This window comes from Agelaius tricolor, unplaced genomic scaffold (genome assembly GCF_023055355.1).
Source record: "Agelaius tricolor isolate 1412-34295 unplaced genomic scaffold, bAgeTri1.0.p SCAF_3, whole genome shotgun sequence".
Lineage (NCBI taxonomy): Eukaryota > Metazoa > Chordata > Aves > Passeriformes > Icteridae > Agelaius > Agelaius tricolor.
The window spans coordinates 23,173,531-23,186,787 of NW_027269263.1; the positions used below are offsets into that span (position 1 = coordinate 23,173,531).

The following is a 13,257-nucleotide window of genomic DNA, read 5'->3' on the forward strand; positions in this document are numbered from 1 at the left end:
CCAGCCGCGCGGTGCCGCGGCAGCGAGGCGGGGCCTAGGCACGCCCGGGCCTTCCTCGGGCGCCGGCGCCGCGACGCGCCTCCCTCTGCCCAAGATGGCGGCTCCGTTGGCGGTAAATTCGGGTAAGAACAATCTGAGCGTGGGGCTGCGGCTTCTCCTCCGCCTCTCCCCGCGGCCGTCCCGCTCCGCGGCCGCCGGCGGCCCTGCGCCTCTCCTCCGAGCCCGCGGAACCGGGGCGGCCGCCCTGGGCAGGCCGGGCGTGGCGAGGCGGCGAGGCGAGGCCCGGCGGGCAGCGGGGAAGGGCTGCGGGGCGCCAGGCCGGTGCGGGGCGCCAGGCCGGTGCGGGGCGCCAGGCCGGTGCGGGGCGCGGTGGGCGGACAGGCGCTGGAGAGCGGCCTCCCGTGCAGCGGTGCCCGGGCTCGGGCCGCGCAGAGCTGCCGGGGACGGAGCTCCGCGGTCAGAGTTGCCGCCATGCCTGGCTGGTCCTGGCGGGGAGTCACGTCAGGCAGCCAAAGCCCCCTTGCTTACAGGGGACTGTGCAACTCGGTGTGCACGTGGTTACGCATCACTTCGGTATTGCACTCATCTCCTAATGCTGTGTGGTGTAAGAGGCAGAAAGGAAATATATCCAGAATCTTGCCCTGCTTTCTGCATGTAGTGCCATTCAGCAGTTAGAGAAAACAAAGCCCCTATCCCTCTTTAGCCTTCTTTTTGTAAGGCTGGACCAGGTCACTTCTTTCATCCTCTCATTCATTCTGTTCTCTGGCTCGCTATTTCAGTGTCTAGCTCTGAGGGCCCAAAATTAGACACAGTGTGGGAGTGAAGGACTCTGAGATGCCTAAATAATCACTTATTTGCATTTTCTGGCAACAGCTGTTAATAGAGCTGTTAATAGAGCCTGGAGCCTTGCTATGAGCCTGTGCTGCTGATTGATGTTCAGCCTCCTGTCTGCTAGAACACTTGGGTGTTTGACACTTGGGTAAAGCTGCTCTCCAGAAGCTCCTTTGGTTCCCAGCCTGTGCAGTGGTTCTGTGTTGGGTGCAAGATGTTGCATTTACTCTTGCTGAGCTTCATTAGGTTAACAGAAGGAGAATGGAGACCCTGTGAAAAACAGTTGTCACTGGCATGTAGGCCAAAAGATCTGTAAATAAGGTTTTGTATGTCAGTAGTGACAGTTAATAGTCATTATTAATTCTAGCTAATAGAATTAAAAGTTCCATTCCTGTGGCAAGCAGATTTTACAGAGAAGATTTTTGGTCTCACTGAATGGATTGCATCCCTGTAGCCTCACAGAAAAGCAGTAATAAAGACTCTTAATGAAAACTATGGCTTTGTTGAAGTGAAAATTGGAGTAGATCAAATGAGACTATTTTATGAGTTACACAGCAAGAGAGTCTATCACCTTATAATTAAAAAAACTAGTGGAAGAAGGAGTTTTTTACAAGAAATATGAGAAAAATTTAAAGGAGATGTGGCACTAGAACTGGTAAAGATTTTGCCTTAGGTATAGTATATTGTTTGGGGGAACAGACACCTCATGGTAGTGTCTGTCACTTGGTAAAGTGTTCAGGCATATATGCATCAACTGCTACTGTTGCCAAGAGAAGCAGCTCAGCCTGTCTTTTCTTGCTGTCCCTGATGGGACAGTCGGCCGTTCTAAAATTAGTAATAATAGAACAGCTTAAGTGGGAAAAAGTCAGCATGGTTGCTGAAGTCCCACCTCTTCCTATTCCTAGTGCCTATTCCTTTCTCTGCAATAATTCATCTTTGTGCCATTGCAGAGCAAACTGGGTTGAAGATGTGATCCTGTTGAAAATAAACTCCTTTTTGGATTAGATTTTGCTTTGAGAAATTGGATCCTTAATTTGTTCTAATTCCCTAGAGTACAGTTCATGTGTTTGGGCTGGTGCAAAGCAATTATGTGGTAGGGACAAGAGCAAACAAATGGGCCAGGGAAGTAATTGAACACCTTTTGGCAGACACTGTGGTTTGCTGCTGGTGTTTAGTGGACATGGTAATGTAGTAAGAGTGAAAAGACAATTTCAAGTGGAAATAAATCTGAAGTCTGATGTTGTGTGGGACAGCCAGTTATAGCTGAGTGTGAAATTATGCATGCAGTAGTAGCTATTTCTAGGCAGGGGTGACATTGTAGGAGTTAAAACACTGATGCTCAGAAAAGGCAAATTTGTCCCTTTTTTACAGGTTGGCCTGACACAGCCACTGCGTTTGGCACTGCTAAACGTGTTGTCTCAGTCATTTGTAAATTCACATGTACCGACTCAGCATGAATGTCTTCACCATTTAAGTGTGTAGACTTCATCATTTAAGTATGGCAGTCTTTGATCTGACATCCTAGAGGTACTTTGAAGCTTAGGAGATTGGCGTTTTGATTGTTGGGAGGGATATCAATTTTAGTTTGAGTAATCAAAGGAGTTTGTGGTCTCTCAACAGCAAATGTTTTTCTCTGATTAGTGAGGCAAGATTTTACACCCCTTCCAGATGACTCAGTACACACTGGTTCATCTCTGACAATGTAGGAGCTATAAGGGTGATGTAAATAGCTTGCTTTTGCTTAAACTGCTTTTAGTTTTCCAACTTGCTCACTCAAGCACTTTGGAAATGGTTGAAGCAATATTTCTTCAGCCATCTGCTGTAATGCAAGAGTATTGTATATTTTGATTTGATGGGTTGTTTAGCTAATAGTGAAGGGATTCCTTTTCTGGAGTGTTCTGTAGAAGTGGTAGAGGCACAGTCCTGGAGGGATTTAAAAGACATGTAGATGTGGCACCTGGGGACATGTTTTAGTGGTGGATTTGGCAGTGTCAGATTAATGCTTAAACTTAATGATGTTAAAGGTCTTTTCCAACCTAATAACTGTATTGTGAGTATTCTTGTAAGATGACTTTCAGCACCAGAATTTAGGTGTGTACATAATCTTTTTTGGTTCTTTACTTCTCTAGATGCAATTAAGTTTTATATCAGACCATTGTTGGTTTTTTTTTTTTGGTTTTGTGCCTTAGGAAAGGAAAATATACTTATCTTCACGGATGTAAGAGTATACTGACATGCCAAGAGTAACAGTAAACTAAAAAAGGGTCTACTTATTGAAAGCAATCGAGAAATAATTTGTTTTCTTCCTCTCTCTATTTCAAATACATTGTTTTATCTCTCCTTTTAGCTGCAAGCTTGTGGGGTCCATATAAGGACATATGGCAGACTGTAATGAATGCCATTTGGAAAAGGCAACCTGAAGCTGTTCATCGTCTCGATCAAGTTTTAAAGAAGCACAAATCTGACTTCATTTCTCTCTTCAGAAATCCGGTACTGGACTGATGCTCTCTTCTGGAATGAGCTGGAGAGTTGATGATTTACTCTGTCTTATATTGTTATCTACATGCCATTTTAGATCATGACTATTCTTTTCATGTTTTTACAGTACATAACACAGATGTGTTATACCAGTCCTGTTCTGCTGTAAGAATACAAGTAGTATTAAGTGGGAAAAAATAATACATGCATATTATATTGTATCATCTACAGGATAATTTTATCTATGATGATTTTTTTTCTCTCATTATTTGAGTGCTATTTTGAAAGGAGTAATAAAAGTATCTGATGATTCATCAGTCATGTATTAACTTGTTTTGTTACTCTTGTGTGTCTGAAAGCACAAAGCTATTTTGTCTGGTTTTGTTCATATTTCAGTCAGATTGACAACCAAAAAATAGGTGAACACGTGAATTTAAAAAATACAGAATATGTCTTGTTCAGAAGGCCAGATAATGTAAAAAAACTCCCTGTTTCTTGGCTGGTGGATCATAAGGTAGTAACTAGAAATATATCTTCTTTCAGGGGTGTAATTTCTCCAATAGTAGATGGCTTTTTTAAATTGAAAGGTCAGAAAATTTAACAGTCAGCCATAGAGTTTCATCAGTATATTTTAGCATCTCAGTTTAATAGAAAAAGAATGATGTAGAGAACAGTTGGGAGTAACATAACAGTTCTGATCAACAACCCAGATGTCTTTAACTGAGTTGATGTCAATTCCTGTTGAGAATTTTATCAAAGTTTATTTTCAACCACTAGTATTTTGAGTAAACTAAATGTCAGCACTGATTGTATAAGATTAGTTTTTTACATTCCCACAAAGAGACCACTGCTGTCCAAGCATGAAGCATTTTTAGGATGCCTTTACTATCTGTTTAAAAACACTGCCTTTGTTTTTATGATGACAACCTAACCTGACAGAACTGTATTTGTGAGGAAGGATTAATGAGTAAAGCTTTAATTCAGTATTTGATCTTGCCATTTTGAATAACTTCCTGTGCTTGTTTCTCTTGCAGCCAAAAAATGTTCAGCAGCATGAGAAAATTCAGAAAGCAAGCACAGAGGGAGTTGCCATCCAGGGTCAGCAAGGAACTAGGCTTTTGCCAGAGCAGCTCATCAGAGAAGCCTTTATCCTCAGTGACCTCTTTGATATTGGAGAGCTGGCAGCTGTTGAGCTCCTTCTAGCTGGTGAGAAGGGAAAATATTCAAGATCTGGAAAAATACTGCCTTAATAGTGCCTTCTTATTTAAGTGTACATTTAAGGTGAATGCATGATACAGTGAAGGCCTTAGCTTCCTATCACAGAATGTTCTTAAAAAAATTCTCACTGTAATGTCATATGGTAGCAAGCCCTAATGTTTGTATGCTCAGCTAATATACCCCCCATCAAGGGGGGTTATATTCTGAGGAGGTTTTATGATTTGCTTTCTGTATCGTTGAATTTAAACGTAATTAAAACATGATTGAGAATTTTTCCGTAAAGCAGTGTAATAGATACTGATTCTTCAAATTATATGTTAGTTATACATTGCTGTGTGATTCTGTAATCTAATAACTGATTAGTAAGAGAAGTATTCTGGAGAGTGACACATTCTTTGTGTAGAAGATTGATTTTAGAATCATTATGTTAAAATTGTTAGTTATTACTAGCTACTGTTCATTAACTTGAAAAATTTGTTAAAGAAGTAGATTGCAAATTTGTCACCTTTGGAAAGCTATCTTCAAGTCAGGCTCACTTTCTATTTTGAACTTGAATTTTCAGTGTAGTTTCAGATAGAAAATCTCATTTTGAATAAAATATATTTCTCTGATAATCATCTCAAATTGATTATTAAGATGGGTACATATCAGTGGCAAATACCATTTGGACTAGCATTTAAAAAAAAAATTTGTATGTTTTAGTAGTTGAGTAATAATTTTACCAATAGCACCCAAAATATCTGGGATTTCTTTTAAGTGTCTGAAACAGATCAAAGTGGCAGTGAATAACCACAGTTACTTTGAATGTGATATTTGAATTTCAATTAGAAATACAAAGATACAGAGCTGTTATCAAGGCATGTATGTTCAGCTCTCTTTGTCTGTTTTTGTGCATTTTCATTCACTAGGAGAACACCAGCAGCCTCACTTTCCTGGCCTGACAAGAGGTCTAGTGGCGGTTCTGTTGTACTGGGATGGAAAAAGGTGCATTGCCAATTCACTGCGAACCCTCATCCAGTCACGCCAAGGCAAGACGTGGACACTGGAACTCAGGTGTGTATCAGGGCAATAAGCTGATCAAAACTCTTTGTTTTAAGTGCTCTTAGAACTAATTAGACTAAGGGAATGTGTATAGTCTCGAATTTGCTTTTTTTCTCATAACATGATGCAGCTGCTTTCATGTTTGTTTCTAAAGCATAATCTTTTTTTGCACATATTTTTGTTGGATTATAGGGATATCTATTTTACTTTCAGTTCTTTCATGCTACCTCACCTTTTGGCAGTATTTTATTTCAGACACTGTCCCAGCCATTGTTGCTCTAACTATTGGTCGTTGCTCAGTATTTGAGGACACTGCTGTGTTCTGACTTTATGTGTACTGTAAAAGGGAATTGTGATCCTGGCTTTACTTAAAAGGAATGTACTAGTATTTTTTGCCTTGAAAAAGAAAGCAGTGCACACTGCTTCCAAGTTGGCTAGAGAAAGATGAAAAAATGTATTCTAGTGTAAATATAAATTCCAAGTGCAGTATCTGGACAATTGCATTTACTAGTAAGAAAGAGCCTGTCAGTTTGTGAGTTATGTGCATCTTGTGTATAATACTTTTTCCTTTTAATAGAAATCTTAACTAGCTGATCCCTGTTGTATTCTCATATTCCATGCTCTTGAACCTACAGCTGCCTAAAGACTCTGTATCCCTTCAGCATAATGTTTTGAGGGCACTACTTACTGATTAGTGATGCATCTTTAGTTGCTCTCTGGATATAATTTATTTGTATGGTTTTTTGTCATCAAATACATTTTATGGGATTCAGTATTTTAGACGTGTTTGTGACTGGAAAACTATGATTAATTGTTAAATTTATGTTCTTTCCATTTCAGTCAAGAGTTAATTTCCATGACAACACGCTTTACAGATGACCTTATGGAGCAGGGTTTGACTCAGAAGATCCTCACACTTGTGTCTCACATTGATTTGAACAATGAATTTGATAAACTCCAGAGAGAGCGGGGATTGGGCAGTGAGAAACATCGCAAAGAGGTAAAATTCACTGAGCATGGATATTCTTCTGTGTTACTCAACACATTAGGATAGAGTTAGACTGCAAGGAGTCCTTTACCTTTGCACAAAGTCTGCTCCACAGCTTGTGCAATATCAGTGTGGGATTCACATTGCTTCCTGCATTTCTATTTTGCTGTTGCTCCCAGATGCTAGGGAATGTCTTATTTGTAGTGAAGAATTGTAACAGTAAAAATCTAAGCCTAATATTTACACTGTGTGTAAATTTCTTCTTTTCTAAACTCTGAAGTCTGTATTTTAAATTATCAGCACTACCATTATCTGCACTACTGACATAAGAAAAGTGAACTAATTCACAAATTATTAAAACAGATTGAAACCAAGTTGAGTCAGGTGAATAATTCTCTTAATAACCCAATTGTGTTAATATGAATGAAAGCATTTCTAATAGTCAAGTGAAAATTGCTTGAAAATACAGTGTCATCTTTGTAGTTCTTGGGCTTAATTGACACTGTGACTAACTGCAGCATAATTTTGCTGGCAGGAAGATTTTAAACATGATTGTTTTTATTTTTGACCTCATTTCTAATGGGCGATCTGCCTCAAAATCATTCTGTGTAATAATAAATCAATTTACTTTCCACTGGATAAAGAACTAGCTTTACACTTTTACTATGAATCTAGAAACTGTGAAAAGAGTATCTTTCTCATTTATCTTAAATTACCTTAATTTACCTTAGTTTCACCTGAAGATTGATTTTTGGGGCAAAGGGAAGGTTGACTGTAACTGGGGTAACTGCCAGTGCAGTTGTGTAATTAGAGACAGGAGTGTGCCTTCTGTGTGATCCATTTACAGCTGTGTAAATTCTATTTAGATTGATGTCTCTTGACCTCGGCAGGGGTACTGGTTTATGTGTAGTCATATTCCCAGATATCTACTCACACCTCTCATGAAATACATAGGAATATAAATGCAATTAACAAGCAGAAGGGTCCTTTTTTTTTGTTTAGCAAGTAAACCCAGCATTTTCTGTAGCTGCTGTGTTCAGAGGGATTTTTAGTTTAAGCCAGTCATCGTGATTGACTGAGAAGGAGAAATTGAACATGTTACCAGAATAGATATATTCACCAGGTTGGTTTTTATTGTTTGTTTGTTTGTCTTGTAAAGGTTTCTGATCTCATTAAAGAATGCCGACAGTCCTTGGCTGAAAGTCTCTTTGTGTGGACCTGTCAGTCACCCCTGAGTAAGGATGACACTCTACTCCTCATAAGTTACCTGGAGAAGGTAACAGTGGAAGCTGATGGCTCATTGGATGGGGTGAATTTGTCTCTTCTCATGGCTCTCCTTTACTGCTTTGATGTCAGCTTTCTGGAACAAGGGGCAGAGGATCGTGAAGGTAATGCTGGCAGCTTTCCCTGAGGTTACATTGTGCAGATGGATAAATTGTTGTTTGAGCTGTTTTGTTATTGATGAGTAACAAATTGGCAGGATTTTGCATGTGTTTTTTCACATTTGTATACTGAGTATTGGTTTTGTGTTTTTGTTGTTGAAGACTTGATGCACCGGCTCCCTCTGCTATCAGAAAGACAGTACATAGCAACGATCCACACTCGGCTTCAGGAGTGCCAGCCCTGGAAATTACCAGGCCTGCAAGCCACTGTCAGATTAGCCTGGGCACTGACATTGCGAGGAATATCCCAATTCTCTGATGTGACAGGTAAAGTTCAGTTGCTGCACATTAGTATTCAGAGACTGCAAGTGGTGTAAGTCAAAGGATCCATTACCTTTCTGAGGTATTATTTACTTCCTTAAAACTTTTTCTATATAAGTTTCGTTGTAGTGAATTGAATTGCTCTGAAATATACACAGATGTAGAAGTAATTATTTACTAGACAGTAATAGTGCCTTATTGAAGTGAAAGAGATTTTAACGTACTGGAAAATTCAAGTATTTAATTTTCAGCTTTAGTATCATTTGAATCTGCTTAAATCCAGAATGGATTCTTGACTGTGTTTTTTTTACATCTGTAGATGTTAGACCTCAGTATCTTGAGATGATGAATCTAGTCATAATTTTATTTTTTCCATTCTGAACCTCACAAACCATCTAGCTTTCTACTATGTCAAAATTGAGTCTACTCCAAAATATCTAAAAAAGAAAATGTAAACAATATAATTAATGTTTAAATAAAGTTGGTTTGTGGTTCTTGGTTGACTGCCTTAGGTTTTTTTGGGGTAAATGGATATGCACTGTAACATTTATTAAAACAGAAAGTAGAGGTCATCATCTGCCATTAATTTATCTTTTTTTCAGTCTAGTTCTCCTGTACAGTAGAAAAAACAGAGCTGATAGAAGTATGGAAATTTGCATGCCTGCGTATCCTGAAATATATTTGTTTGGTAACAGATTGTTATTTACTTCTTCCCCTCTTGTGAATTTTGTTGCCCAGCTCTAGCAGAATTCACTGAGGCAGACGAGGCAATGGCAGAGCTAGCAATTGCTGATTATGTTTTCCTGTTCCTCACTGAATCCGTTGTGGCGTCTGAAAATTTCTACCAGGAGGAATTTTACATTCGCAAAATCCATAACCTTGTCACGGACTTCCTCGCACTCATGCCAATGAAAGTAAGTTGTTTGGGTGAGTAGCACTTACTGAGAAGTGTGGGCATCTCTTCTACGTTTCTGTTACTTGGACAAGGTAGCACAGAGATTCAGATGTGATGCTCAGCTTGAGTTCCAGCTTCAGAAAACCTGTTTGCTTTATAGAAGCCATAATGTATGGGGTTTGTTTTCCACACCGAAGTAGAATGTGGTTCTTAAAACACTTCAGTGTGGTGAGATTTGCAACACAAGCTTTTATGGTGGTAGTAGTGTTTGTTTTACATGATTAAAATTTAAATGAATGCTGAAATTCCATTTCAGTTTGGGTTTGGTTTTTTTGGTTTTTTCCTGCTTTGGCTCAGATTTTCAGTTAGTTGTAGCTAATGCCTGAAGACAAAGAGAGATGTTCATTACAAACAGGATTTTGTAATGCAGAATATAAGACAAAATCAGACCATTGACTTGCATTCTAGTTTGATGTAAGTCAGTACTAACTGTTTCACAGGGAGTTGTTAGTAGGCAATTGAGGTATAGCCTTGCAAGGCAACTTTTTGTCTTAACTGTTGATAGGTAGTGGTTGGCTTATGTCCTTAGTTATTTCTACTGAATCTCAAATTTTAGGCAAAAAGAAGTGTCTGTTTTGCAGGATCTTTGTTTTGCTTTCTGTGTCTGTGCAACCTTGGTTCAGTTTTACTTAAATCTCTAAGTCAGCATTTTAATTAATTCTTCTGCATAGTTTTTGCATTTATGCTCCTTGCCAGTGATGATTTGGGAAATCTTTTGGTTGCCTCCATTATATTTGTTCAGAACTTGATAATTGGCTTTAGTACCTCAAATTATTGTTTATTTAACTTACCAACAGTTTTTATTTTGTTCAGTTAGTATACCAATTTAGCTAGTTTGCTTTGACCCTTTCCACAGTTATTTTGAGTTTTTAATAATTTTTTCTTGTTATTATTATTTTTAAACTATTTTTTAAACAATTATTTTGCTTCTCATTCAGTTTTGCACATTGAGATATATTATAGACCATGAAGTAGTCTCTACGGACTGTCAACATGTTTTATTTTTTATGTGTTGAATTGGTTGCTTACTTCTGTTTCTTGTTCTTCAATGTCTCCTTAATATTTAACAAAACTTTTAATCTCATGTTGGTTTGCTTTCTATAAGCCTCTGTTGAGGTCTCATGTCAAAAGCTTTTTGAATTTAAAACTAAATGTCAGCTGGTTTTTGTTTAATAATTAGCATTTTCAACACAAAGAAGTTTGGGATGCTGATTAAATGGTTACTTTAAAAAAAGATTTGCTTGCCATTCTTCTTGCTCTTCTCTCTTGTTTTTTCTGTGGTATTTATTGACATGTGATAATGCTTCTGGCTGAGACAGAGTAACTCCAAAGTTGCATCAGTTCAGACCTTTTCAAGTTGTAAAGTAGCTGCAAGTAGGAGTAGTCTTTAATGGTGAAGAAGGGTGCAATCCAGAGATCTATATACAGGAATCAATATTTTGCATTCATGTTTGCATTTACATTACATGTTTCTTTTCACTCCTTGTGAATAATGGTCTAGCATCCTTTGAAACGAAGCTGTTTAGCTTTTAAATTAGAAAGAGGAAAAGGATCCACCTTTTGGAGCAAAACCAAATTATCTGGTGCAATCAGTTAGGAGAAACTCCCATGGTACAAGTTGAGGGCTTTTGCTATGTTCTAAGGGCTTTGGCAGTAAGTTATAGTCAATCACTACAACTCTGCGTGCAAGCTCTTGAGAGGGAGAGAGGACTGAAAAAATAGAAAATTGAATATTCTTGTCATGTTCGTGCAAGTACCTTTGCTTTCATAGTTTTAATAGGCCATGTAGACAATTCCATTATTTCTGTTTATTTCATTCTTAGCTAAATATAGACCACTGTTTCCTTTTCCACTTTATAAATCGTGCAGGTGAAACAGCTGAGGAACCGTGCTGACGAAGATGCTCGCATGATCCACATGAGTATTCAGATGGGTAACGATCCACCTATTTCCCTTCGGAGAGATCTGGAGCATTTAATGCTTCTAGTAAGCCTTATTTTCTTGTAAATTACTGTGACAAATAATGATTGTGACTTGCATTTGTCATCTGAAACTTGTATCTGAATGATACCATATGGTGCTGGATCTTTCCCTTTTGGGATGAATTTTTTTTTTCCTTAAGTACAGACACTTTTCTATAATTTTTCATATAAAGGAGTTAATTTGCTGCCTTGGTTTCTGATGTTAATGTCATGGTTTTTATTATTTTTTAGTAAGGAAATACTGCATTGTTTCTTACATTTGAAGGTTTTAGATGTTTTACCCCGCTGTTGACAATTACTCTGATAAATAATTGAAATGTTCAAATAATTATGTGTTGATATATTTGTAATGAGAGTTTGGGAAGACTGTTTGATATTTGCTCAGTAAGGTGACTCCATCAAGACTGATGGAATTACAAATTCCCTTATTTCAGTAGAGTTTTGACCATAAGCATACATTTAAAAGAATGATTTTCTGTCATATTTTTAATAAAATAAAGAAAATCAAAATAAAATAAAATGGAAATAAAAATACTTACATTTGTTTAAATATTAGCTATTAGGGTTACTTTACTGCACTTTCAGAAAAATCTATGTTGAAAAATAAATTTGCGTACTGAACTGAGGTGTTTTATATTTTCTGATAATTTAAAAGCTTGTATTACTAGTCTTTTCCAAAGATATCCTTCAGGTTATAGGATATCAGCAGGAAAATTTGTAATGAAATGCTTTCTTAAGCATCTCATATAGCTATAGTAAACTTGAATGAAGAAATAAAAATTTGCTCTGAGAAATTTGTATGTTCAGATAGCAGATAAGGTTTCTAATTATGATACTACCTAACTTGTAAAATTAATATATAAAGGTAGGCATATGGTTGTTTAAGGAGAAATGACACTGGGTTTTTTAGCAATGATTTAATCCATAATAGTTAAATAGAAAATTATTAAATTTTCACTGATAGCTACATTTCGAATTTTGCTGGCTGTCACTAGTTCCAGTTCTGTTATTTAGAGGCTGTGATTTTCAGAAAGTTTTAAGAACTGGAACACCAGCCCTGTGATGCTTTGCCTCTCAGATTTTTTTAGCTAATCTAGAAGCAGTGCTTATTTTTGAAGTAATTGTTTTTTTTCTTCCTGGAGTTGTTACTTTTCTTGCATCTTCTTTTTTCTGACAGATTGCTGAGTTGTACAGGAAGGACCCCTTTAATCTGGAGCTTGCCCACGAGTACTGGTGTCCATCAGAGCCCCTGCAGACCTCCACCATCATGGGCTCCTACCTTGGAGTAGCTCACCAGCGACCCCCTCAGCGCCAGGTTATCTCGATTTTCTTGAGTAATTACCAGTAACTTAAAACCAAAGTAACAAAAAACCCTCAAGCAACAAATTTTCTTTTTGGTATCCTTATTACAGATAAGCTCTAAGAAGACCTTACCTTTTTTCAGTGACCCAGTTGCATGTGTCCTGCTCTGCATGGCATGGTTGTTGCTTCTGCCAGCCATTCACAGTTGTCAATAAACTAAGCAAGAAAGAGTACTAACAAACCTCTTTGAAAATGTTGTTTAGGTTTGATTTGTTCCAGTTGCTGAATGGATTCTGATAGTTCTCTTGTGTTTTTTGTCTGATGACTTCTGCATGCCTTTTTCATTTAACTGAGAAATTAGATTCCTTAACAATAAATAAACCAAAACTTTATTAACTGCAGTTGATAGTATTTTAAGGGTAAAAAGTCCTAAGACTATTTTAATTATTTAAAGTCCTAAAATTATAGTCCATAAGAGACAGAACTTAAATTAGAATGAAGACACAATCTAAGCAGATAAAGTAGACACCTTGGGTACCTTGGGTTCTGTCAGCCCTAAATGCTTTTTGAAGGACTTTGCAGTGCTAGGCAAAACCTAGCCAAAAAAAAAAAACCAAAAAAAATCAGACACATCCCGAGACCCACCCAGAATACTGTCAACTTAAATTAGGACCAGGTGCAAGCAAGCCTAATGTCCCTGAAAGGAATCACTGTGTGTGTGAGTCACTGTTCAGGTATATGACAAGCACACTGAATTCT

General features: G+C 37.9%; 1 protein-coding gene across 1 annotated transcript in view; it reads left to right on the forward strand.

Annotated features, from left to right (window-relative positions):
* NUP205 (nucleoporin 205) overlaps positions 1 to 13,257 on the forward strand; it is a 45,690-nt gene continuing 32,433 nt past the window's right edge. The window contains exons 1-10 of the mRNA XM_071423182.1: positions 1 to 122; positions 3,179 to 3,321; positions 4,344 to 4,515; positions 5,436 to 5,580; positions 6,409 to 6,568; positions 7,716 to 7,944; positions 8,101 to 8,265; positions 8,998 to 9,173; positions 11,084 to 11,200; positions 12,374 to 12,511. Coding sequence (XP_071279283.1) covers positions 95 to 122; positions 3,179 to 3,321; positions 4,344 to 4,515; positions 5,436 to 5,580; positions 6,409 to 6,568; positions 7,716 to 7,944; positions 8,101 to 8,265; positions 8,998 to 9,173; positions 11,084 to 11,200; positions 12,374 to 12,511 — 1,473 coding nt within the window. The 5' untranslated portion in view covers positions 1 to 94. The remainder of the gene's footprint in view (positions 123 to 3,178; positions 3,322 to 4,343; positions 4,516 to 5,435; positions 5,581 to 6,408; positions 6,569 to 7,715; positions 7,945 to 8,100; positions 8,266 to 8,997; positions 9,174 to 11,083; positions 11,201 to 12,373; positions 12,512 to 13,257) is intronic.